Source organism: Sus scrofa, chromosome 12 (genome assembly GCF_000003025.6).
Source record: "Sus scrofa isolate TJ Tabasco breed Duroc chromosome 12, Sscrofa11.1, whole genome shotgun sequence".
Taxonomy (NCBI): domain Eukaryota; kingdom Metazoa; phylum Chordata; class Mammalia; order Artiodactyla; family Suidae; genus Sus; species Sus scrofa.
Window position 1 is genome coordinate 55,756,676 of NC_010454.4, and position 26,606 is coordinate 55,783,281.

The window sequence follows — 26,606 nt, forward strand, 5'->3', positions numbered from 1 at the left end:
GGACTAGGGTGGCGTGAGGTGGGAGCGGCCGCGAGGGCTGGACCAGGCTAGGGCACAAGGGGTCTGGCCTCGCCGTGGGCCGGCTCCAGAAGGGACGCTCCCGCCCTGTTCCCGGGCCCCTTCGCCTTGTTGATGAACTGGTGTCCTGGGCTCTGGTGACGCGGAGCTTGGAGCGCCGCGAGGGGGGAGCAGCCTGGAGGAGCCCCCCCTCCCCCGGGCGCCCGGGCGTGGAGACGTGGGCGGCGGTGAGCGGCTGCCCCCCTCCGCGCCCCTCCCCTGCCGTCCCCCGCCGTCCCCGGCCGTCCCCTCCCCGCGCGGCGCTCCGGCGTGTACGGGTGTGTGAGTGCGTGTGTCTCCCTCGCTCCTCTCGCACACGCTCCGGCACTAGTGCAGGCGGCCAGCCGGCAGCTCCCCGCTCGCCCGTTCGCTCCGGCCGCTGCGCTCCCGCCTCGCCGCCGCGCCGCCGCCTCTGCAGTCGCAGCCGGGCATGGTGAGTGAGTGAGGTCGGGCGCCGCGCGCTCCCCGGCTCGCCGCCCGACCCCAGCCGCGGCCCGCTCCGTCCCGGGGAGCTGGCAGCGGCGGGGGCGCGCCGCGGGGGCCGGCGGCCGGGAATCCGGCGCCCGTGCGCCCCGGAACCGCGGGGCCCCGTCTCGGGAGCCGGCTCTACGCCCCGCCCGGCCCCAAGCCCCGCTCTTCGAGGGCTGCGCGCTCCCTCCCCGCCCGCCGCTCGCCTCCCGCCTCCCGCCGCGGGATCGCCCGTCGCCCCACCCCGTGACCGGCTCCCCGTCTTGTCCCGCAGGACCCGCCCGGACGGGACCACGCCGCCGCCGCCGCCCGGAGCCGCGCTTCAGGTCCCGCCTGAGCCGAGCCGCGCGCGGGGCCGCCGCCGCCGCCGCCGGCGGGGGATGGGGCTGCCCGGGAGGCGCGCCGAGCCCGCAGGGGGAGCGCGAAGCCGGCGCGTAGCCTGAGCCCCAGCCGCCCGCGCCGGGCTGGTCCGTGCGCACCGCGCGCCGCTGCCGCCGCCGCCGCCGCCCGCGCCCCGATGGCGCCATCGCCCCGGCGCCGCTGACCGCCCCGCGCCGCCAGCCCGGCCCGCTCGGCCCCCTCGGAGCCCGGCCGGCCCGGGGAGCGGCCTGCCGCGGAAGCCTTCCCGCGCCCTCCCGCCCGGCCCCGCCATGGCGCTGCGGCGCCTCCTGCTGCTGCTGCTGCCGCTGCTCTCGCTCCAGTCCCTGGACCTGCTACCCGGTGCCCAGGGCGCCCGCGGCCGCGCCGCCAACCGGACCCTAAGCGCCGCGGCCGTCGGGGCCGGCGGCCCGGGGCGCCCTGGCCCGGGGTGGCCGCGAGCTGAACGGCACCGTCCGGGCGCCCGGCGGCCTGGAGGCGGGAGCCGGCGGGGCAGCCCGCGGCGGCGGTGGCGGCGGCCAACGCGGCCGTCACCTACGAGACGTGCTGGGGCTACTACGACGTGAGCGGCCAATACGACAAGGAGTTCGAGTGCAACAACAGCGAGAGCGGCTACCTGTACTGCTGCGGCACCTGCTACTACCGCTTCTGCTGCAAGAAGCGCCACGAGAAGCTGGACCAGCGCCAGTGCACCAACTACCAGAGCCCGGTGTGGGTGCAGACGCCCAGCACCAAGGTGGTGTCGCCGGGGCCCGAGAACAAGTACGACCCGGAGAAGGACAAGACCAACTTCACCGTCTACATCACCTGCGGGGTGATCGCCTTCGTCATCGTGGCCGGCGTCTTCGCCAAGGTCTCCTACGACAAGGCCCACCGCCCTCCGCGGGAGATGAACATCCACAGGTGAGCGCGGCCGCCCGGGGCCCGCCCCCAGCCTCCCGGCGGCCTCTTCCTCTGCTTCCCCGTCCTCTTCGCTCTTGGCGTGACCCCATCTCTCATGCCTCTAAGTCCACTTCTCCCCTGCCTCTTTGACAGGCAATACATCAGAGCCTTCTGTGCCCTCTTTTCCATTTCTTTAGAACCGGGAACGCAGGCTTTGGTGGGTAGTGGGATTTGCAAGGCAGTGTGGGGATGGGCGGAGAACTGTACAAATCCTGTGATTCTGGGTGGGGGTCCAGGGTGCGGTTTTCCGGGCATGTGAGCACTTGGGTGTAGGTTCTTTTTGCATTTGGTTTTCTGAGTCAAACCAGAGAGTCGTCTTTAATATAGGAAATGGAATGATGTTGGAATCTTACTGAAAAGAGTGTGAACTGGCTGTTCCCCGGTGTTGGAGATGGGGGGTCATAGGGAAAGGATGCCTCCGGGGTAGGAAGGAATGGAGATTTATCTGCTCCATCCTGACCAAGGGCAGATGGTGGCTCTTCAGTGCATCCCGCAGAGTGGGATGCTTATCTTTCCTGCGGAGACTGGAGGACTTGTTCTTTTAAACCCTGTAGGCAGAACTCTCTGACTTAACACTTCTTGCTGTGTTCAGCCCGGTGGGCTTCTTTCACTGCTTGCCTTAGGGAGGCAGTGAGGGCTGCCTCCTACCAAAACTTCTGCCGAGAGCTCAAAATATGGTTCCTCCCTGACTGCCCCCCACCCCGCCATTCTCAGCTCCCAGCCCGGCGCCCCTGGCAGGGGGTGGGGGGTGGGGGCGTCCCCAGTCCGGGGAAGAGGAATGCAGCCTCTTTACAACTCTGGAAACGATGCACTCAGGGGTGCAAACTGAATTCTTCTTTCAGTCCCCTCATGCTGATGAATGGCTGGACAGGGTTCAACAGAGTCTTTCAAGGAACACACCCGCCCCAGGACGTGCCTCCATTTCTGGCACATGGTGTGAGCACGGCCCTAGTAACGGGGACCCCCCTCTCCCAGGTCCTCACCCTGAGCCGTACAGCCTTAGCTCATCTCTGCACTCTGCTTGTTATCCTTTCAGCCTGAAAACCTTCTTCCCTGGCTGCTGTGGACATTAATCCCCTGTATCCTGATGAAGAGAGAGAGAGGCAGATAGAAATTTCTGGGCAAGATTCCCCACCCCCACCCCCCGATACGGTGGGTGTTGAGAAAAAATGATACTCTGGCAGATTTTGAGTCAAATCCACAAAGTGTGGGTACTTTAATATTGACCACCTTGGGTGTTGGAATTGGGTGCTTCCAGAAGGAGATGGGGTCGTCATCCCCCCTCCTTAAGCCTTAGTACCATTGGCTCCATCCCACCCCTGTCTTAGCTCTCAGGGGCTAAGTCTGTGGCTGGCGGGTCCTGGGAACCGATGGAGGAATGGTGGCAAATGGTCTGTGATCAGTCCTGGCTCTCAAAAGCAGTGGGAAGGTGGAATGGAGAGGAACAGAAAGACGAGGCACGCCCTGCTTTGGGCTTTGTCTGGCTCAGAATTCTCTCTCGGCTCACCTTGGAGAGCAGAGAAGTAACTGCCTGTGGGCAGCACCATCCTGAAGCAGATACCTCTGGTCCTTATCCCTCTGCCTTCGCCTCCAGGTGGTCCGCCTTCACCTGATCCTGGAGTTGTGGCCTCACACCTTCCATTCCGGCCGTGACCTCCTGGTGGTTGATCCCCCTGAACCTTGCTTTGGGTTTCTCTCTTCCCCGGCCATTCTCTGCACTCTTGGGGAGACCTGCCCCCTGCCCTGCCTGCCACTGTCTTCTGAGTTTTTTCATCGTTACTTGGGAGGACGCTGATGGCCACTGGCCTGTGTTCTATGGGCCGTGACCTTGGAGATGTCACGGTACCCCCAGCCAACCTCAAACTAGCACGACCCACGTGTGTATGGGTGTGCTGCTTGATGGTGATGCCTTGGAGGTGGTTTCTTGCTGAGGTTGGGAAAGAGAGATAGCCACGGGAAGGGCAGTGAATTTCAGCCCTCAGACCATTATGCAAAGATGGGATGTTTCTCCCTCAAATTCACCTCCTGATTTTATTCAGTTCACAGCACCTCTTCCAACAGCTGCAGTCTTGCCTGATCAGTGCTTTGGAAACCATCATACTGAGGCTTGTTAGGTAGGGGACAAAGCCTGTCTCTGTGTTTGGAGGGGTGGGGGAAGGAACAGAGCACAAGCCATCCATCTAGGACACCTCCTGAGTGACCTTGGGCAGGTCAGGGAAACTTACTTTTCAGTTCTGGATAACTCAGGCACAGTGAGTTCCCAGGTGTGCTGGGGTAAGTTGGCACATTGCAGGAGCTGCCCACCGACCCCCAGGTGGGTGTGGTAGCATCTCGCTCCCACTTTGCTTACGCCTCAGAGGTGGCTGCTGGCTGTGCGGGGAGTTTGGGGTGTAGACTGTCTTACTGGGGACCTGGGCGAGGGAAGAGGAGAGAGCGATGGAGAGAGAGATGCAGGTTCACGCCATAGGGAGGTCTTCCTCGGGGAAGGCAGGGGAGAAGAAGGAAGGGGGACTCTTCAGAGGTCAGCGGAAGAGGTGGGATGTGTGCCCGGTTATGCCTTGACACCATCCTGCAAAGGCATTTCCTTTCTGAACAAGCAAAGGTTATTGTACTTATTCCAGGGGCCGATCCTCTGTGAAGACGGAGGGCTGAGTGGGAGGGAGCTCTGCCTCCCCGAGAGCAATGCTCTCGGGAGCCTTAGAAGGGCGGAAGGAGGATGCTGCCCCAGGATGAGCCGTCTGCCTCCTCCAGGTCCCTCCGGTGTCCGGGCTGACCCCCTCAGCCTGCCCTGGCACACCCCTCAGGCGGGGCTTCCTCTCGCCTCTCCAGCCCCTGCAGGGGGAGCAGATTTAGTCTGTTTCAGAAGTGATGAGACCTTTCCAGTCTGTTGCTGCCGTGACGATGCGTCCGTGGAGGAAACCCTTAGCTCTCCAGTGATTCCAATGCCAGAGCATGCGGGCAGCTGGACCCCAGGGTGGGGGAAAGGGGTGGCCAGAGGGACCAAAGGCAGAGCCTGGCTCTGGACCTGGGGAGCCCTGGACGTCGGGCAGGTCCCTCTTTCCCACGAGGAACCCCGCTTCCCGCCAGGATCTCCGCCTCACCTGGCCCTTCTTTTCACCTGCGCGGGCTGAGGCAGGCGGCTGCTGAATTGTGTCATGCTTCCTTCCCGGGGCTCTTTGCTCAGCGAAGGGCTGCCCGGGCCTCCCAGGGCAGGGCCTCTGCCAGGGACACGGACCCAGACGTGGGCTCTCTGTCGACATTCAGTTCCGAACCTGCCACCTCACATCCAAACCTGTTCCTTCCTTCTCACCCTGGGTTGATTCATTAGTGCCTTGGAGACGAGAATCAGAGGAGGACCTGTGTGGCTTTCTTTTTTTCTTTCTTTCTTTTTTTTAAATGGCTAATTAACAGATGGGTCAGGAAGCTATTAGGATGCTCTAGATGCAGTTGGTGAGGCCAGAGATGCCCAGGGTCCTTTCACTGCCTGCACAGGGATGAAGGGATGGAAGAATCTGGGGGCGGGATGGGGGCGGCGAAGTACTTAGGCCCGTGGGAAGCAAAACCTGAGCAGACATTGGAGAAAAAGAAGAGTCTTAGGAGGCGAGGCGACCCAGCAACCATCCAGAGGGGCCTTCATCTTTGCACTCCTCTGCTTATTTCCAGAAACATCAAGGGAACACTTTGTTCTGCCTTTTCTCCCTCCAGAAATTAATTACAAACCCAGAGAGCTCTGTTTTCATCCTCACAGACCACAGAACTGCAGTAGCAGGACCACTTTGCCGGCTGATTTACTGAGTTCTCTTCGCAGGTTCCTGGGCAATGAATTGTCAAATCACGCCAAACACTCCATTTTTGAAACACCATGGGCTCCCTGTAATGAATTGATCTAAATAGAGTCAACTTGGTTTTGTTTTTTTTTGTTTTTTTTTACTTCAAATATAGCCGTTGTTGGAAGGAAAGGAAAAAATCATCTTGCCTTGGACTAAAGGTCTTAGCCTTGCATGTTTTCCGGAAGGGAAAGCAGTGAGGTTGTAGAATTTAAGAAGGCCTGTGGAGGGAGGGGTCAGGGAAGGACACCAGGAAGTCGGAAAGAAGCAAAAATAGGAAAGGGAGGAGGGCATTCGGGGGGAGGTGGGTGGCATCGTCCAGATCCCGAGCTTGGTTTCGTCCTGAGCCCTGTGGCTACAGGCGCCTGTGTTCACTCAACAGAGGAGCCCTGCCCACCTGCTGTGGGCAAGGAAGCTTTCCACCTATAAAGCGTAAGCCTAGCGAGTGTACGTTACCTTTGACCCACGAGGCCAAGCAGAGCTCACTCTTGATTTAATGGATCAGCCCCTGGAAAACCCCTGCCCTGGGATAGTTCTCCCTGGAATGTCGCTTGCGATCTTCTGGCCTGTCCCATCACATCCCGACCCCAGGAGGCATGAGGTCCGTCCCTTTCCCCTGCCCACAGCCCTGTCCCACGCCCAGAGCATACTCCCTGGTGAGGGGGCAGGGGGAATCCACTATAAGATTCTAGGAGTTTAGTCACGACGTCCAGGCCCTTGCGACACAGGAGGAGAAAAAGCCCAGGCCGTTGTTTTTAAGCTGTTTTAACGAGAGATCAGAGTAGCATGCAGTCAGGTCAGATGGGTTGTCCAGGAAGCAGGGGTTAGGACAGCTGAGAAGGTGAGCTGAGTGGAAGAGGTGAGTGTCCCAGCCCCAGACGGACGCTCTGGGATGCGGAGGAGGAAGGGGCTGCGTGAGAAGAAGCCTCAGTCCCCCAGGTCCCGGGCCTGCAGGGTGGCCGCGGCATCTTCACTCCCTGGCTCCTTCCCCTTGGTCCGTGAGGGTCCCCACTGCGGGTTGGGACTAGCACCCGGCTCCTGGCCGCTGGACGTCACCACTCACCTTCTCTGCCACCCCCTCCCCCCCACCTCAAAATCCTCCACAATCTCTCTTTGAGATGGGGGTGAATTCAAGTGCCATTTGTCTTACAATTCTAGCTCCATCCCTTGACACTGTGTATCCCGTGGAGCCTCCGTGCTGCGGTGTGAACACCCCAGCATATAGGACGTCTCAGATTGGTGATGGCGGAGGGAGCTCTGACGCCCTTTTTGAGAGCCTGGGTTAAATTCATCTTAAAAATTCCTTTTGGAGTTCCCCAGTGGCCTGGCAGTTAAGGATCCCGCCTTGTCACTGCTGTGGTGCAGGTTCAGTCCCTGGCCCAGGAACGTCCGCCCGTAGCATTAAACCCCCACAGACTTCCCCGCTGTGAAATTGCCCCTCTTTTCTCCGTCTTAGGAAACGCCTACCCGTGATTTTTCCCTAAGTCACGTTTAGGAGCCCACATTGGCAGCATCTTCCTTCCTGGATGTTGCAGACCAGGAAGAGGGCTTGGGGGAAGGTTTACCAGCGACCCCTCGGAGGGTCTCAGCCCCTTGGCCTTGAGCAGCCTTATTCCACACCCATCAGGACAGACTGCTAACTTGCCTTTTTTTTTTTAATCTCTAGAAGAAAAGGCAGGTAGTACTTTTATTATTTTGTCGTGTTATAGAACCATAGAATTTTTATTCCGGACAAGCTAGTTAACTGATTTTGTCGGCCAAGCAGCTGAGGCCCAAGGAGGCCAGATGACAATGCCAAGGGTCCCCAGGGACAGGGGTGTCACTGATCTTGGACCAGGAGCCCGGGTGCTGGTGTCCTGGGCCACAGTACCGCTCAGCCTCGTCTTCTCGTCCTGTGGAAATCTATTCTGTTTTACTGTATGTACGTGTTTCGTCGCCGTCACCCAATAACTCTCAGACATTTAGTGACATGAAGGACAGCCTTATCCCTTCTCTCGCTCCTCACTCAGTTTGCCCCTCCTCCGAAATGATGTTGCCTGCTCCTGGGTGGTTTCTCCGCATGCCTTTGTGAAGGGCTACACCCTGATCAAAGGGAATTGTTGTTATTATTATTATCCTTTAGTAAGAGCTGAGTAATGCTGCTCATTTGAAGAAGAAAACTACAGCACAAGCCAAAGAGTTCTGAACCAGGGCCATGGGTCACGGGATACAACTATGGGCACAAATTTGTAATGAAAAATAGGGGCTGCGAGTGCTTTCTCTCCATCCCGGAGATGGTGGGGACGCTGCAGCTGCCCAGGCTGATGGATTTCAGCTTTGCCAGAGACCAGAGCCTCGAGCCATTCCAAGGCTCCGAGTGGGGGTAGTGTCAGGTTTGTCCTGCAGGATGGCTCCCTGCACGTAAGACAGCTCTGTGACCCACAGAAGCAGTTCACGGGCACCCCCTCTGCCCTTTGTCAGCTCTGGGCTGAGCAAGCACAAGACGAGCGGTCCAGAGAAGCTTTGGGAAGGGCGGCTGATGAAACTGGAAACGCGGGTCCCCTCATTATGGGAACTTAATCTCTGTGGGATGCGGCGTGGGGCTTTTGCCTACGTCGTGCCCCCTTCCTACTTGGGAAGAACCAGGACGTGCTTAACCTAACCGTCTAAGCAGTCACCTTGAGAGGCCACGCACTGATTCTTCCCCAGAAAATGTGGCCACAGTTCTTCTTTTGGAAGTGCCTTCAGAGCCTGTGCGCGTCGCTTTGACTTTCCGTAACAGCAGCATATTTTTATCCTCCTAGGGTAGGTTTGATTCTTGCAAGCAGCGATGACATGGTGCTGAGGCTGATGAATGAAATAGGTGCTTGGCTGGCAATTCATCAGAAGTGAAGCGTGCCTCCAGTAAGGAGACTGCTGTCTGTCCCAAAGGCAGGGGCCCAGAGCAGGCATCTCACCACTGAAAGGCAGCCCAGCATCAGAGCCCGGTGCTCCGTGGTGACCACTGGAAAGGGGCTCTTCCCCACATGGAAGGATAATTTCTGGCCTTCAGAATATCAGCGTCATGCTCTCTCAGTGTGTCCGGGCAGATGGAGATGCTGGGAGAGAGGCAGAAAGAAAGGGATTGATTCATTATGGAGTAAAGGGCTCAGTAACTGCCCAGAAAGAGTTTAAGAAACACCCACCTTTCTGCACAAGAGAGTAGACAGGTAGCTCAACAGTGACTCCTAATTTGATTCCGAGGGTAAAGGAACCGGATTTCTTTGGGGTGCTTGTGGCCAGGCTTGGGGTCCCACCGGGGAGCTCTCTGTGCCCTGCCCTTCTTCCTCTCCACCTGACCGTCATCACCCCTGCAATTTGGCCTTCAGTTGAGGTCACCACCTGGGCCAGGCAGCCACCGATGAGGCAGTATTTACAGGCACGGAAAGAGGGGGCTTCCCGCCGGCACTGCTGGTAGATTCATAATGTGTGCTTACTGCACCTCCTCAGATGCCCCCCCCCAGAAAGTGCATTCATCCTACGGGGTTGATCACGGACATGGAGCGAGGATGAGGCAGGCCGAGTTTAAGGGCAGCTGACAAGGGGCCAGCAGGTGCAGCAGTTTCGGCCAGTTCTTGTTCCTCTCGGTGCTAAGGAAGCTGCGGGCTGTGCTGCTGCGGTGGGGACAGGATTTCTTCTTCTCGGTCAGGAGTTAGTGGGTGGCGAGGGGTGCGGCACTGCTTCTCCTGCGTGGGCTGGGGCAGAACCTGTAACCCCACTGGCCCCCTAAAAGTGGCTCTTGAACACTCTGGGAGGAGTCAGTCTTGCTCTGAGGCTGGGCAGCCCCCTCCCTCTGCTCAGGTGTCAGGTCCTTGGAGTTGACACGACGCCCTCACCCATCACTCCAGAAAGCTGGTGCTGAGGGAGGACCTGAGCCCTCAGCTGGGTGAGTAGCCAAGGCCACACGGATGAAGCAGGGCTGGCTCTGTAGCCCGCATCCTGCATCATCTCCCTGCATTCTTCCACCACGCTGAGTCTGGTACCCACTTAACAGATGACAGAATCAACTCAGAGAGGCCTAGTAACTTGCCCAAGGTCACACAGCTAATCTGTTGTTGGTCTCCATCTTCTTTGGGGGTCAACAGGGCAGGCGGCTCCTCTCACCTTCCTGAACGTAAACAGGTCGGTGATCCTCTGACTACTCGAGAAAGCAAAGACCCGCCTGCCCGGGCCCTCGGACGTGTTGTCACCGTAAGGGACACTGAAGGGAGAATGAATGACCTACAGACCAGGGTACCTCGGAGCCAGGCTGTGGCCTCGCTGGCCTTGCATGCGGGGCACAAAGGCGCTCAGGGTGGCGAAAGGGCTCTTCTTCAAGAATGGTCGTCTTGGTTGAGGCTAGTGAGGCCATACGGAGAGAGCATAAAGAGTAAAAGCAAACGAAACACTCCGATTTTCATCGGAAAACAAACAAACAGAACATCCCCCATCTTTGCAGTATTGAAAGGACCCCAGGGCAATTCTGTAGGAGTCTGAGCTCCTGAGAGTAGTGGGGTGCTAGAGAATTGAAGTGATTTGGGGGCGAAAGGATGGACCTCGGGCCAGCCCCGTTTTTAATGGCCAAGACGCACAGCTCACCAACTGTTCCATTTATCACAGCTCCCCTCCCCGCCCCATTTCTAACGTGAGCGCGGCACGCGCCAGACCCAGAATTGGGGCCAGCTCACTCTAGCTTCCCTGCTCTGCTTTTCCCTCCTTGCTTCTCCAAGCCCTGCTTTCTCATCCCTCAGTCTTTTCCCTGTGTTTTTCTGCTTGAGACCAAGAAAGGGAAGGAGCCCCGGGTTTTGCTCCCAGGTCCTAGCCATCCCGGCCGTTGGTGGTGGTGGTCGTGGCCACACCCCCGGTTCACGGCAGGGCTCGCACTTGCCGGCCTGCAGCTCCCGTGCAGGGGTCCCTGGCCATCTGGTTGAGGCGGGTGTGGGAACGTAGGAGTCCTGAGCACTGTTTTCAGCCCCTGCCCTGGTCAGGGGGGCAGGATCACTTCCTTGCCCAGAGCCCCCTGTCCGCGTCTCGAGACCCGAGGAGGCTGAGTTCCAGCGGGGCTCTGGGTGGCTACGAGCTCGGCCCCGTTCCCCAGCGTTTGGGAGCGAAGCCGATGCTTTCTGCAGGCTTCACAAACACTGTTGTTCTTCCTGGCTCTTTTGGCATTTGGTCTCGCGCACTGTTCCCATTAGCTCCAGAATTAAAGTCTCATTACTTAGGACATCTGTCCTCTGGACGTAGCCTGGGTTCCTTTAGCCAAAAGTCCTCTTCTGGGAAGGATGCTTCCCCACCAGATGCTCCTCTCTTCCCTCTCCCTTCCATCCGGCTACTTCAGCGAGGAGGGATTTGAACCCTGAGAGGGCATGCCGGGGCCAGGAGGAGTGCCCCCTCCCCCGGGGCGGGGGTGGGGTGGGGTTCTGGGAATACAGGCCCTGGCCAGCATCCCTGGGGTCAGGCAGGGAGGCGCTTGGGTCGAACCCCATGAGAGCAGAGAAGTTGTTACCGGGAGCTTTGCTCCCCAGGTCCTGGACTCAGCCTCAGATCCCATCCACAGGGATAGCTGGCCTCTGTCACCCTGAAGTCTGGGCTGCTGCGCCTGAGGGTGGCCTCGTGGTAACCCATCCCCCAAAATGACAGGGCAGGAGGCCCTGCCCAAGCGCCAAGTTTACTCCAGAACTTGGGGAAGCGTCTGGATTCCAGCCTCCCTCGCAGGACCCCTCCTGACTTTTTCCTGCATCCTGAGAAATTTGCCGGAACTTTCCCAGGAATGCTCTCCCGGAGGAGGCTCGGAGTGCTCTTCATGCTGTGGGAAATCACACAGCTTTTCCCACCTGAGACCCTCAGCAGCCAGCTTCTGACCCACCTCTGTGCCGGCGCCTCCCCCACCCCGAGCATTTGCAAAGAGCACCCAGCCTTTAGCAGAGGATCTGTCGCTTCTCTCTTTTAAGTCACATCATTAAAATGTTTCTTCTTGTTCCTTTGTCCACTGGTATCTCTTTCGCCATCTGTTCTTTTGATTCCTCTTCTGTGAAGATTTTTTTTTCCTTTCCTCGCTCTCTCCAGTTCTCCTTCTTGAACTTGTCCTGCTGTAACTTCATTAGACGGCACTGATTCAGACTCCGCTAATTCAAAATTTATCCACATTGGACCTCAGCGAAGTTGCTTTTCTTTTCTCTGTCTGATAAAAAGCTGTGATGAACAGATTAATAGCTCAGACAAGACTGCAGAGATCGTGCAAGGCGCATACGCCCGGCAGAAAGACAGACGTTTTTAGCCAGGCTCTTCCATAGACAATCGGCATGCTAATTACACATCATTCTTATGTATTCAATAAAGTCGCTCTCCAAAGATCAATTTTTTTTAGGCTGAGTTTGTCATCCTGCAGTGGTCCAGGAAGCAGTAAAAATGCATTTCCTTTAGAGTGCTTTATACTTTCCATGTCTGTTTCATTGATTGGGATTAGCCTGCCCCCATTTCTGCTGAATTGGTGACACTTGACTGTAGGCTGCTTCGAATTCCCTGTTTAACTCCCTCTGGGGGTTCCCGCTCAATTCCCCTTCTTCGTGTTTCCTGTGAACTTCCCTGAGTTTTTAGAATCCCGAAACTCTCTCGCTCTCGGCTTTGAGAACTCTGTGACCCCAGAGGGCCCCCTCCCCCTCTTGCCACCGGATGACCAGTTGGGCACAGGAGGTTGGGAACCTGGAGGTGGACCAGGGATGGCTGGCCTGTCCCTGGGCAATAAGAGGACAGAGACCTCTGTTTCCCTCCCTCTGTTCTTCCTCTCCTGCCTGTCCCACCCTGTTTGGTGTGACAGCATCACACCCCCTGTAGGATGTGACAGGAAGTACATAGATGCACCCCTTCCAGAGAAGGACACTGACCTCCCTCCCTTTGCCTGCTGATGTGGCTCACGAAGGACCCCCAGCGAAGCCCCCCTTTGTGTGTGTGTGTGTGTGTGTGTGTGTGTGTGTGTGTGTGTGTGTGTGTGTGTATGTGTAGGGCCATACCCAAGGCATATGGAAGTTCCCGGGCTAGGGGTTGAATTGGAGCTGCAGCTGCCAGCCTATGCCACAGTCACAGCAACACGGGATCCGAGCCACATCTTCGACCTACGCTGGATCCTTAACCCACTGATCGGGGCCAGGCCCTGCATCTGCATCCTTATGGATACTCGTTGGATTTGCTTCCTCTGAGCCATAACAGGAACTCTGAAGCCCCCCTTTTCTAACCGTTGGAGGTTGTCATCATCCGTCTTTCCCTGCTTTAGAGCATTTTCCGAGATAGAGGCAGGCTAATCACAGCTTCTGCCACTTTCTGTGCCACATCCTTGGACGAGCCCCGCCACCCCCCTCTGGTCTGTTGGCCCTGCTGTGTGTGGGTGGGGGTGCTGTCCAGTTGGGGAGGTGAGTCCTTCTCTGGCCCATTCAGAACAGAGCCTATGTCCGTCCTTTCAGAGGCAGCCGCCCTGAGGTATGGGGGAAAATGCATTTTCCTTGCACGCTCCATCCATATCTGCACGTGGCCTCATGGGAGTGCTTGTCTTTAGCATCTTAAGCTCGTAGACTCTTGGTGGAAGGTGATGGGTGTTTTAGTGCCTCTCCCTCTGTGCACCAGATGCCCCTCCCCTCATACTCACGCACCTGGCGGAGCTGGGGCTCCCCCTCCCCCTTCTAAGGAAGAAATTCCAGTTAATTCTCATGGGAAGCCATTATTGGCTTCCCTGGCATGAGGTCTGCCCACAGGAGCAGCCCAAAGGGGACATGTCCCTTGAGCCCTTCCCTGCTTCTGGATAAACACCCCTGGTTACAAGTCTGTTTATTATGGGACATGGTTTCAAATCCTTGTGAAGTTCGTCCACATAGAAATGGGGTTATAATTCTATAGCCAGACCCCAAGTGACGTCACTGAGAGCAGCATGTGGGTCTTGCTTGGTCGTTTAAACACAATGAAACATCTAAAGATTTTTTTTTTTTTTAAATTGCTGAGTCTCGGAGTTTCTCAGTGGTTAACGAATCTGACTAGGAACTATGAGGTTGCGGGTTCCATCCCTGGCCTTGCTCAGTGGGTTAAAGATCCGGCGTTGTCGTGAGCTGTGGTGTAGGTTGCAGACGCGGCTCGGATCCCGCGTTGCTGTGGCTGTGGTGTAGGCCGGCGGCTACAGCTCCAATTCGACCCCTAGCCTGGGAACTTCCATATGCCACGGGAGCGGCCCTAGAAAAGGCAAAAAAACAAATAAATAAATAAATAAATAAGTAAATAGGTGAGTCTCCAGCCCGGGGACCAATCCATCTCCCCCACCATGGTGTCCAGAACACGGGTTTGCCTGTTCTGTTCACACCTGTATTCTCGTGCCTACAGCAGGACCTGGCGTGAAACAGGTGCTCAGTAAATATAGTTGAATGAATGAATGATAGTTAAAGTGGAGAGAGTATGTTTGTGGGGGGGTTCTTTTGTGTACCCCACCCTTTCTATAGTTTGATTGATATGAAGGTACTTGAGCTTGGAAATGACAATAGTGCTTACAAGTTTTTTTAAAGAAGGAAGAAGAAAGGAAGAAAGAAAAGAAGGTAAAAGAGAAGCGGGAAGAATAAAGAAAAAAAATTGAATATTATGCAGAAAATGTTGCCCTGGTTCGTTCGACCCATTTGCCCTTTTAATGCCCCCAACGGAATCCTGACTTATTTTTCTCCCGATGTGAGTCCCTTTGCTTCTTATCTCGAGGCTTCCTTGTGCTCTAGCGGAAGCAGGGGTTGTGATGGGCTTGCAGGAAGGAACAAACAGACTATATCTTTGCACTTGGCTCGCAAGGTCCAGGTTTAGGGTTTAGCAAAAGCTGGTGTGTGAGCAGATGCATTTCTGTCCTTAGGCCTGAGTGCAAAATATGGCACGTAGGCGGTCCCTTTCAGGATGACCCGGAGCCACAGCCATGCCGTGTGGCCCGTCCTCCACACCAAGAGTTTTGCCATCTGGCGTCACTGAGTCATTCCTCCAGGACTCCCCTCTTCCACCTGTACGAACGCGCTTTCCTTGCGGTCCTGTAGGCTGAGCCTCTGCAGGCACTAGGAGGCCGTGCGTGGATATATTTATTAATCAGATATTTACATGGTACTTATGAGGTGCCAGGTCCTGTTCTAAGTGCTGTACGAGTATGAACTCCTTTCATCCTCATCGTAACCCTAAGAGGTGGACATTATTTTTGGCCTTATTATTTTGGCCTTTTTTCTTTCTTTTTTTTTTTTTTTTTCCCAATAAGGACACAGAATCACAAGGCACTTAAGAAGCTGGTGAATGATCACCAATATCCTAAGTGGCCAGAATTCCAGCCCAGTTGCTCTGGCTCCACGATCCCCGTGTTTAGCCAGGAGGCGATCCCCGTATCGCCTTCATCGTGCCTCTCCTGTGGTTTCACGCCGGTGCCCTCCTAGCAGGTCAAGAAAGGGGACATCAGCAGTGTCAACAGTGACAGCAGCAGGAGGTGCCTTACTAACTCCTCTACCACCTGGCTGCCCAAGTGGCCCTGCTCACAAGTCTCGGGAGCAATTCTCTTTTCCCGGTTCCAAACGGTAGCTGCCCTCGCCACATCCAGATCTTTGATTCATTCTTAAACAGTCCGGATATTTCTGAAACGTCCAGGCTTGGTGTTGACGCGACTGAATTTCCCAGGCCTGAGTAGTCCCTTGAGTCTCGAGAGAAGGCCTGGTGCCGGTGGAGGAGGTGCCGTTAGGGACACGTTGGGGGCGAGGCACAGCGGCAGCACGGGCGCCCATCGGATGCCGTGACCTGCCCTGCTCGCTGAAAAACAAAGCAGGCGGGCCCAGCCTTCTTCCCGCGCTGCGTCGGGCCGTGTGTATGGGCCGTGATGAATTCTGATTGTGCTGGAGACAACCCAGACCCGCAGGACGGCTCGACGCAGATGCACCACCGTTGTCATCCCAACAAAGGCGGTCTCCACGTCCATTCGGAGCCTGTCTGTGTGTGGAGAGCAGCCTTGTGCGCGCGCACAAAGCCGGCAGCTGTGTTTTTCAAGTGGACTGTGAGAGAACCAGGAGAAAGGGGAACTAAATGAAGCCATTCTCCTCGGTCCGTGTTGATTAAAAATATAGTCACTTCCATTGTCCAGAGTGCGCGTTTCGGAGATGCAAACCCCCGACGGTCCTGGAGATGAGGGTGAGGCTGAGGGCAGAGAGGACCCTAGCTGTTCCCAGGGCGTCCGTCAGGTAAAAGCTCAGTCCAGAGCTCCAGAGGCCCGTGGTGACGGGAGTAGAATTTCTACACTCTACTTTTAGGGGAAGTTCCAAAGAAGTGGCTCTCCGCATCTCCCCTGATTTGTTCTGCCGTTCTTATAGGAATTCCGTTTCCTAGATTTCCCACATGTTGTTTTGTTTTCTCTTTGAGGAGAACTAAAGATGAGAGTGGAGGCCCTCTCATGGAAGAACCTTGCATTCTTTAAAAAAAAAAATAGTAATTATATTCAGTGTACTCTACTTAATTAGGCAGGAATGCTTTTAGAAAATTCTTCAAAAACAAGAGTGTTCTCATTAGTCCTTAGGAATGAAAACATTAACCAGAATAGCTTATTCATAGAACAGTTCTTCTCGTTGGCCTTTTATCATCCCTCTCCGGCAGGATTCATTCCTTCCTGTTCCTCCCGAAAGGAGAAAGGTCCTGATTAGGGGGCTCAGCTATCCAGCCTGCCCTGCTCTTGGCACAGAGAAACTTACTGAACACTGACTGAACTTATTTTTTCCCCTTCCGTGGCATTTATGTGGCTCGGAGACCCAGAGGCGTGGCAGAGGCAGGAGGCTGGGTTCTCTTTGTTCCACTTAGTGAGGAGAGGTATTCATGGGGTCTTCCTGGAAAGCATCTAATTGAGATCAAAAAGTTTTGTCAGGGGAGTTCCCGTGGTGGGTCAGCGTAACGAACCTGACTAGTATCCATGAGGATGTGGGTTTGATCCCTGACCTCACTCGGTGGTTTAAGCATTGCCGTGAGCTGTGGCATAGGTCACAGATGCGGCTCAGATCTTGCGTTGCTGTGGCTGTGGTGTAGGCTGGCAGCTGCAGCTCCAATTCAGCCCCTAGCCTGGGAACTTCCATATGCCATGGGTGTGGTCCTAAAAAGAAAAACAAGGAGGTTTATCAGATAAACTAAGAATTCCTAGCTTTCCCACCTGATTTGGGAGAAAACGAAGTTTTACTCTCACTCAGTGGGTGAAGATTGGGACGGAACAATTCCAAGTGTTTTATTTGGTACTCGTTGTCCACAGTTGAAGGTACTGCTGGATGGAGGGAAAGGGCTTAGCAGAGGAGGGCTCTGGCTCTTACTCCGGCCTCAGGCACAGCAGGAGTCTAACGAAGTGTATTGGTATTCTACTCAGAATCGCAGCAGAAGGTTGGCTGATAAAATGATGTAAGAACTTTCAAAGCTGTTGATGGCAATGACTCACTAAGGTGAAAAGACATGGGCAGTTGGCTGGCCACTGAGTTCTGTCTGGGTAGATTTTCCTACTAAAGTTTGAGCATGGTCTGCAATCTCATGTTCAGAGACAATTGCAGAAACATGGTAGATGACAAATAAATGTGATTAAGTGGATGGATGATTGGAAGGAAAGATGGATGGATGAATGGATGGATGGATGGATAGTTGGGTGGATGAATGAAGTATTACATGTGTGGATGGGTAGATGGATTAATGGATGGATTGATGGATGGATTGATGGATGGATACGTGGGTTGATGTTTGGGTGGACGGATGGAGGGGTGGATGAATGGAGGGTTACATGGGTGGGTAGGTGAATGGGGTGTTGGATGAATTGGTAGGTGGATGGATGGATGAATGGACAGACAAATGGGTAGGTGGATAATTCAGTGGTATAAAATAAGCCTCTGTAGTTTAACCTAATTATGGTTGAAATCTGGGTTTACCACTTACTAGCTGTGTGACTTCAGGCAAGATAGCTAACCCTTCAAAGTCTTAGCTTTCTCATCAGTAAAATATGGCTGCCAATAGGGTTAGGGGTTAGGGTTAGCACCAACTCTATAAGGTCATTTTGAGGATTATATAAGATAATGCGTAAAAGATTTTAACACTTTGACTGGCACATAGTAATTGTTCAGTAAATTATAGCTCTTAATTTTTCACACTGGCAAGACTACGAAGCAAAGTTATAAACAAGTTTTTGTTTATTTTTCTAATGTTAAGGGGATCATTTGCCATTTGAAGAAGGATTTCATGTCTTGAATGCAGGTGGCAATATTTCAAAATGTTGACAAGACTTGGTCCCCACAGGCATTGTGATAATGCAACACTTAATGGAAATTCAAACACATTTTCCTTCCTTAGAACTACTGACAACCCTAACCAAGGTGTTTTTTCGTTTGTTTGTTTTGCCATGCCTGTGGCATGCGGAAGTTCCCAAGCCAGGAATTGAACCCATGCCATAGCAGTGACCCAAGCCAGATCCTTAACCCACTGCACCACAGGAGAACTGCTAACCAAGGTTTTAAGCAAAATAATCATTGGTCTTGACCTGAACCACTCATTGACTAATTGCTTCTCCATGCCTAAATATTAACTGGCGTTTGCTAAATTAGCAGACCCAGCTGGAGGGACCAGGAGCACGCATTCAGGCTGACAGTTCCTAGGAAAGTGAGATGCACATAAAAGGCAGTCCCTCTGAGCAGGAGGACCTCAGGACTCAAGTCAGAAGCCTGATTTAAATTCCCGTTCCATCACGTTTTAGCCCTAGAACTAGCCTGAGCCTCGGTTTCATGTTTAAAATTGGGGTACCCATAGCTGCGAAGGTCACAGGTTCAGTACGGACACCACACCCGACAAGGCAGGCAGACCGCTTCGAACCTGTGCAGTGCCTTCCAGATGTAAGACTGGGTCTCACGGCAGCAGATGGTTAACAGGCAAACAACGAGTCCTGAAGAACAGGGACGTTTCCCGGCCTGAGTGATCACAACGACTGTTCCCCCTGCTCCGATCTGCTGTCCAATTAATTAACTCCCCCCTGCTTGCCACACATCCGAGAAAGCCAAGTGGGCCGTGGGTGGCGAACCAAGGCGATTATCCAGGTAACTCAGGCAAAAAGCATTCCTTTGTTTCGTCTGTGCAGGTTATTTCTGCGGAAGTGGTCCTGGGGGAGGGGGAGAGACTGGAGATTGGGGTGAGCAAGACAAAGAGCCAGATTCTTCGGGTTCTTGGCTTCGACGTCCATCCACAGTCATTGGCATGGGGGTGGGGTGGGGCTGCCCTGGGCTGGGGGCCCGACCCCACTCTGCACTTGCCTACCTCTCTCGCCCCCTCTGATGCTGGTTCCCCAGGAAGGTCTCTCTCTGATCCCCTCTCCCAACCACTTACTTTCTCTGAGTGTCCCTTTGACTCTGTTTCCCATTTTCTCTCTGGCTCTCCTTGCCTGTCTCTGACCCTCTGATTTCCACCCCCGCTCCCCCCCACCCCCATCACCTGTGTCTTTATTCCTTCATCCTGGCATCTTCCTCTGCGTCTCCCTGCCCCTGAGTCTCTGCCTCCTTCTCTCTTCCCATCTGTTTGGCTCTCTTTCTGTCCATCTCTCTCACCCCTGATTCCTTTCCTTCTCTCTCTGTCTCTCCCTCTGTCACTCCCTTCCTCTCTGTGCTTGTCACTGCAGGTCCCTTCTTCCACGTCCCTCTCGCAGACCCTGAAAGCCGCGGCTGCTCCTTCACAAAATTGGCTTCCCTCTTCCTCAGTGACCGGTTTTCTTTCCTGCGGTGAGAAAGTAGCTCAGGCCCTAACCCATTTCCTCCGGCGCATCCAAATTAATTAGGTGAGGCTGGGATGGCACATTTCAGAATTAGAATAATATTTATCGAGCACCCTGGAGAGAAGGGGATGGAAGATGTAGAGGGACGGGAGCTAGGAGGGAGGTCACTGAGATAAGGTGCCGAGGGAGGGGCTGTGAGCTGGAAGAGGGGGCCCAGCACTGTCTGGGAACAAGGGCCACCTTTCTGGCTGCCAGAGGGCAGTGGAAAGGGGGACCCCCAAGAAGGGAAGCCCACAGTAGGGGTGGCCAGGACAACATTCCTGCTGCCATGTCCTCATCAGGACCACACATGGCAGGGTCCCTGCCCCCAGCTAGCCTGGCTCATCAGTACATCCCTCCCCTTCGGCTGGGCTGCCCAGCTCACCCTTGCCAGCAGGGCACCTGAAGAGGATACAGTGCCAGCCTTTATCTTGAGGAGGAGAGAGCTTGGCTGTTGGCTGCTGTTGGCTGTGACCCAATTAAAACTCATCCTCCAGCAGCAAGCCAGATGTGGGCAGGGATGCTCTGAGAAGCTTGATGGTCTCCACAGAGGTGCCTCCCCCCTCACCTGTCAGCCCTCAGGGCCTGCATCTTGCATCCTGCAGGGCTTCGCAGGAGATGGGCACTCAGAGCCCTCTCCTCCCCCATCCCAGGAGTGCTGATCTCAGTTCGAAAATCTCTTCTTGGCCAGTAAGCCTGGAGCGATTCTGCTGTGGGTTTGCGTTTACACCGTCCATATGGACAAAAGTGATGCTGGTCTGAAAGCTTCACCAAGGCTGGGACAGGGATCCTTTCACTCCTTGTTCTGTTTCTGTAATGGCCGAGCACTGTGCCAAGACATGAGGCTACACTGATGGCCAAGACACATAAGATCCTCCAGTGTCAAGATGTTCACGTCAGTGTCTCCAGCCCCACTTGTCCTGGAGCCCATCCCAGTGTCTGCTCTTGGTACGGGCTGCCCAGTACATATCTCTGGAGTTAGGTGGTATTTGAGCACTCGTCAAACACCCACTTCGTGCAGCGCCACATAGATGACGTCAGAGTGTCTCGGTCTTGCCACTGTTGGCACTTTGGGTGGGATGTTTCTTTGTTATAAGGGTGCTGTCTGGTGCCTTGTAGGATGTTTGGCAGCACCTATGGGCTTTACCCACCAGTTGCCAATGGCACGTCCTGCCCCAGGAAAGTGACAGCCAAAAATGTCTCTGGACTTTGCCACATGTCACCAGAGGGACAACATTGCTGTCATTGATGTAGATTTAGTCTTAGCCTTCCAAAAGCATGGACCTAACCACCTGACTGCATTTTCTTTCGTAGATACTTAAGAGGTAGGAGTCTTTATAAGAACTTGGGAGGCAATAAAGAGAAAGAAAAAGAATATTAACTCTTTTTGGTAATAGCAATTTATTGAGATGTAATTCATCTCCCGTAAAATTCATCCTTACATTTAAAAGTGTACAGTTCAGTGATTTTTTTTTTTATCTGCTCAGAGTTGTCCAGCCGCCTCTGCTATCTAACTTCAGAATGTTTTCATCATCCTCAAAAGAAAACCTGTACCTATTAGCAGTCATTCTCCATTTGCCCCTCCCCTAGCCCCTGGTAACCAATCTGCTTTCTGCCTCTATGGATCTGCCTAGTCTGGATACTTTATACACATAGAATCATATCATGTGGTCTCTTCTTTCTTTGACATAGCATGTTGTTTTCAAGTTTCATTCATGGTGTAGCCTGTATCAGAGCATCATTGCTTTTTTAAGGCTAAATACTAATACACTGTGTGAATACACTACATTTTGTTTATTCCTTCTTCAGATGATGGACGTTTGGGTTATTTCTACCTTTTGGCTATTATTAATAATGCTGCTATGAATTTTCATATACAAGTTTCATGTAGGCATATGTTTTCATTTCTGTTGGGCATATACCTAGAAGTATTCTAATTGCGGGGCCGTGTGATAACTCTATGTTTAATATTTTGAGGGACTGCCAGACTGTTTAGGGCCTGCACCAGTAGGGTGTGAAAGCTCCAACTTCTCCACATCCTCGGCAACATTTGGAATGGTCACTTTGGTTATAGCTGTCCTGGTGGGTGTGAAGGGGTATCTCATTGTGGTTTTGATTTGTGCTTTCCTCATGTTTTGCTTCTGTTCATGTACACCTTCTTTGGAGAAATGTCTTAATTATATTTTGTTCGTTTTCAGATTAGGTTATTTGTTTCTCACTTGTTGATTTTAAGAGTTCTTTCTATATTCTGGATGCAAATCTCTTAGCATAAAGGTGTTTTGCAGATATTCTTCTCCCACTCCATGGGTTGTCTTTCATTTTCTTCATGCTATCCTCTGATGCAGAATATTTTTAATTTTGATGAAGTCTGGTTTACCTATAGCTGTGGCTTGTGCTTTGGTGTCATATCTCAGAAACTGTTGCCAAATCCAAGGTCACAAACATTTACTTCTCTATTTTCTTCTAAGAGTTCTGTAGTGTTAGCTGTAATATTTAGGTCTATGATCCGTTTTTTTTTTTTTTTTTTTTTTTGTCTTTTTGCCATTTCTTGGGCCACTCCCATGGCATATGGAGGTTCCCAAGCTAGGGGTTGAATCGGAGCTGTAGCCGTCAGCCTACACCACAGCCACAGCAACGCAGGATCTGAGCCACGTCTGCGACCTACACCACAGCTCACGGCAACGCCGGATCTTTAACCCACTGAGCAAGGGCAGGGACCGAACCCGCAACCTCATGGTTCCTAGTCGGATTCGTTAACCACTGCACCATGACGGGAACTCCTATGATCCGTTTTGAGTTAATTGTTATATATGGTGTGAGGTAAGGGTCCAACTTTATTCTTTTGCATGTGGATATACAGTTATCTCAGCATCATTTATTGAAAAAACTTCTTTCTCTGTGATCGTGGCACCCTTGTTGAAAATCAGTTGAACCTAGACATATGGGTTTATTTCTGGACTCTTCAATTAAACAAAATATATAGACCTATTCCATTGGTCTATACTTTTGTTATAAGATTTAACTCGCTATTTCCTTACCTTTATCCTTACTGTAGGAAAGTGCCTCTGATAAATAGAGAGGTGAAAGAATCAAGGTAACTTGCATGAATGTGTGATTTAAAATGTATAGCTATATCACACATTTTGGAATTAGAAGGAATCTTAAAGATCATGTTAGTTTAAATCCTTTGTTTTGCTGATGGGGAATAAAAAGTTTAAATTTTCATTTCAGAGGTTAACAAATCTGCCTAAAGTTTCATAGCTCATCAGTGGCCGAGCTGGAATTAGAACCCAAATCTCTCGACTTTCTAGGGCAGTTTTTTTTCTAGGGCAGTTTTGCTCCCAGGCTCCAAATCTTCCAGATCCTAAGTTTGCCCAAACTTCCTTTACCAAACTAGTGCAATTCTGTATTCTTCCTCTCTTCTTGGTCCATGGAATTGAATGGGAGTGGTGGCATGTGTCTGCTCCTTCTCTGAGAGCCTGAGAAAAAAAAGCCAGTGAGGGGAAAGCACTTGGAAAATCTGAAATTGCTATATAAATGCCACTAAATGATAAGATTGCCAGCTTGATGCTCCTCTCCTAGGAAGGTTCAGCATGTCAGAGGCGGTGTAATGAAAGGAAACAATTCACTCTCAGACACGGTTTTAAACTGCTGTGGTTGTCACTTTTCAACGGGGCAGCGTGCCAGGAGCTGGAATCCAATGTGAATGAAGCCTAGGGATGGGCTGGGCACGGCCGCATCTCAGGTGGGCCTGGCTGACTGGAGAGGTCTGTAGCCATGGTGCCTCACCCACCCTTCAGAGACACCCCAGGTAGATGAAAGAGGCCTTGTGTGGCTTGTGCACTCAGAACCGGGGATGTGGCCCTGAAATGACCCTTGTGGTCTGTTGTAGGTCTTCAGAACATCCTTCTCTGTCTCTGTTTCCCATTGATAGCCCTGTTTGAAATCAGGCAGGGGAGAAATTTCCCTTAAACGTGAGCCCCTCCATGGCAGGATCTATGTTTTCTTTTACCTCTGTTTCTGCAGTGACTGATGCATGCTGAGTCCTCAATAAATGCATACTTGGTTGTTGAAGAGAGATGCTGAGTGAATAAAAGGTGCTCTCAGGGTACCTGGGTCCCTTGCAGAGGGGGTGGGCCTCTCCAGCTACAGCGGCATCTCAGGGCATCTCTCTCTCTTCCTGGGTATTTTCCTCTCTCTGTTTTATTGCTTCCTCCCCTAAGCTCCAACTCTGCTCACTGTCTGCACCATCCGTGTGTTCTGATATTTATCATCTTATCTGTACGTCCTGTCTTGCAGCTAAATCACACCTTTCTTTGACAACGGGAGCTGAGTTTTGTACTTATTTGGGTCACCTGTATAGAGTACATGCTATTCCGTGTGTATCTTTTGATGGGGAAGTTGGTCCCCCTGATATTGGTAGCCTGCCGCTGAACTTGAGGCCAATACTGGCAGCCCTTCACTGCAGCAGCCTTCCATGGGTCAGATGCCTTGGGTATCTGCCTGGCATAGGGGGTTATTTGGGGAGCCCACATTTTGAAAGGGCTCAGCATTCATTGGTGTGAAATGAATGAAAGAAAGAAACCTTAATCACAGCCTTTTAGGGCCTGTACCCCCAGGCATGATGACTTCACCCCATTGTTCCACTGACGCCAGCACCAGAGGACACTGTGACTGCTGAGATCTGAACACTGAGTCTTGGTCCATTAAAGGGCCAAGGAAAGTAGTCAGGTTCCTCTGGTCGTGCTTACCTGCTCTGTGTATCTCACTGTGTGATCTCCTCCCTTTTCAGGGCTCTGGCCGACATCCTAAGACAACAGGGACCAATCCCCATAGCACACTGTGAAAGAGAAACTATCTCGGCTATTGATAGCTCTCCCAAAGAGAACACGCCGGTCAGATCATCCTCCAAAAACCACTACACCCCTGTGCGCACGGCCAAGCAGACTCCAGGTAAGTGAGAGCTGATCACCTTGCATCTTTGCTGAGGTTGATGAGAGGGTTCGGTGGTGTTTCTGCTTCAGCCAGGCACGTTGTGGAGCCTGGAGTTGTGAGAGACCTAATGGCCAGGTGGGTTTGTGGAAGAGTCTGGGGACTGTCCCCTGGAGAGAGAGCGGCATGGAAGACGGTGACCAGGGAGTGTCCAGGCTGGAGGAAGTGGATGGTTTGGGGCATCTGTGATCTCATGATTGTCTGCATAATTCTCTTCTCTGAAAGGGAGCTTGCTGCAGCCTCGGCAGAGTATGATCACCCTCTTGCCCACATGGTGGGAGGTAGATGTGGCCAGTGGCTGCAGTCAGATGTAGAGGCTGCTCAACGACTGGAATCTCAAAAAGCACTTCCTGAGGGAAGGGATTATGTCTCTATTGGGGGGTGACCCTTCCCTGTGCTCTGTAGATTCTCTGGATACATGATGAATTGCCATATAATAGCAATATACCTTTTGCTCTTCTACTCGGTCATCACTGTCACCCATATGGAACAATAAACAAAGCAAGGAAATAATGGTAAATAATCTTACTTCACATTTGTTGGGATCTTGCTCGGTGCCAAGTGTTATGCTGAATGTTTTACATGTATTTTTGTACTTATTTTTCACAGCCTTCTTAGACATGCTTCTATTAGCCCACTTTGTGCAAGGAGCAGAAAGCCTTCAAAATTTTCCCAAGGACATATGATTAATAAGTAAAGCAAGCCTGGGTTCAAACTGAAGCATGTAGGAAACAACAGTCAGGTCTAGAAAACCGTAATATCCTAATCTAGTTGGGGGCTTGAATCCAAAGTGTCGAAGTCTTCCTACAAGTGTTGCTGAGAAAGTAGTGTCTCATTGTGAGCATTACCAGATAGCCTACTACTGACGCCAGTCTCAGACAGCTTCTGCTTTGATACTTGAATCTGAGATCTTCACATCCGTCACACTAGCTTTTCAAAGGACCAGCTGTATGGTCTGAACTAAACCTGCAATAAAGACATGAAACCACTAGGTGGCGATAGGGTGTGTTCAAATTCAAACTGTAGCAGACCTGCTGTTGAGACCAAATTTGTTTTCCATTCACTCTTTAATTTTCTTAAATTTATTAAATCAGAAATCACACACTAGCCTTTAAGGCAATAGAGTTAAATCTCTTGAGAATCTGATAAAAGGGGCATTCTCCTTCCAAAAAACCCCACATATGAATATGTACATATGTGTGTGTGTGTGTGTGTGTGTGTGTGTGTGTGTGTGTATCTCCAGTATGTTGTATAGGATTTAAGGAGAGTCATAGACTCTTTCAAAGATAAAAATCCCTGATTTAAAAGTAAGGATGAGAGAGCCACTTTTGCAAAAGTCTAAGATGCATTTTTAGCCTGAATATCATAGATGTTTAAAATGTAAGCAATAGAAGGAATGGGCAAAAATATCTAGACCAGTGGTTATCTCCCAAGCTGCATAGTAGAATCACCTGGGAAGCTCTTTAAAATGCTGATGATGCCGACGATTTGTGGTTCCTGGGCCCCACAAATTAACCAGAATTTCTAGGACTGCTGCTGGCAGCAGCATTTTTAAAAATCTCTTGAAAGTGATTCTAACATGCAGACAGAATAAAGAACCACTTGTCCAGATGGATTCTTTTATTTTATGAATGAAGACACTTGAATAGCTGTGCCAGTATTTCTCAAACTTGGCTGCACAAACTTGGAATCACCTGGGAGCTTTAAAAATTAAGGGTCTTTGGGTTCTACCCCCAGAGATTGTAATATAATTAATGTGGGGGTGTGGCCTGAGCAGAAGGTGGGGGCGTGTTTCTAATAAGAGGTGATTTTAATATGGAGCAAAGGTTGGGAATCACTGGGCTATGGAAATTGCAGAAAAGTGCTATTCTGGCCAATTCTTATTGTCATTGATAACTGTCTAATCTAACCTTAGTATTATGATCATCTGCAAGGACGCATTTCTGATTCTCCAAAGACTCACAGTGTGTAGTCGGGCTCCTCCAGATCCTGCCTGAGATTCTGGAACTTCCAGTCCCTTTGGTACCCAAAGCACCCCTGGCAAGTTTACTTTCTTCCCTCTCTGTTCGGATTTTCTCTCTCTCATTCGCAAACCGTTGAGTTCCAGCCACCAAGTCCAGGCTGATGAAGTGGACGGTCTTGATCTGCCCTGAAAT

At 52.4% G+C, this 26,606-nt stretch overlaps 1 protein-coding gene across 1 annotated transcript in view; it reads left to right on the forward strand.

The window, feature by feature from the left end:
• The window catches only part of SHISA6 (shisa family member 6), a 266,924-nt gene continuing 241,479 nt past the window's right edge, over positions 1,162-26,606 (forward strand). The window contains 4 exon segments of the mRNA XM_021066272.1: positions 1,162-1,312; positions 1,314-1,388; positions 1,390-1,806; positions 24,251-24,411. Of these exon segments, the coding sequence (XP_020921931.1) occupies positions 1,176-1,312; positions 1,314-1,388; positions 1,390-1,806; positions 24,251-24,411 (790 nt within the window). The 5' untranslated portion in view covers positions 1,162-1,175.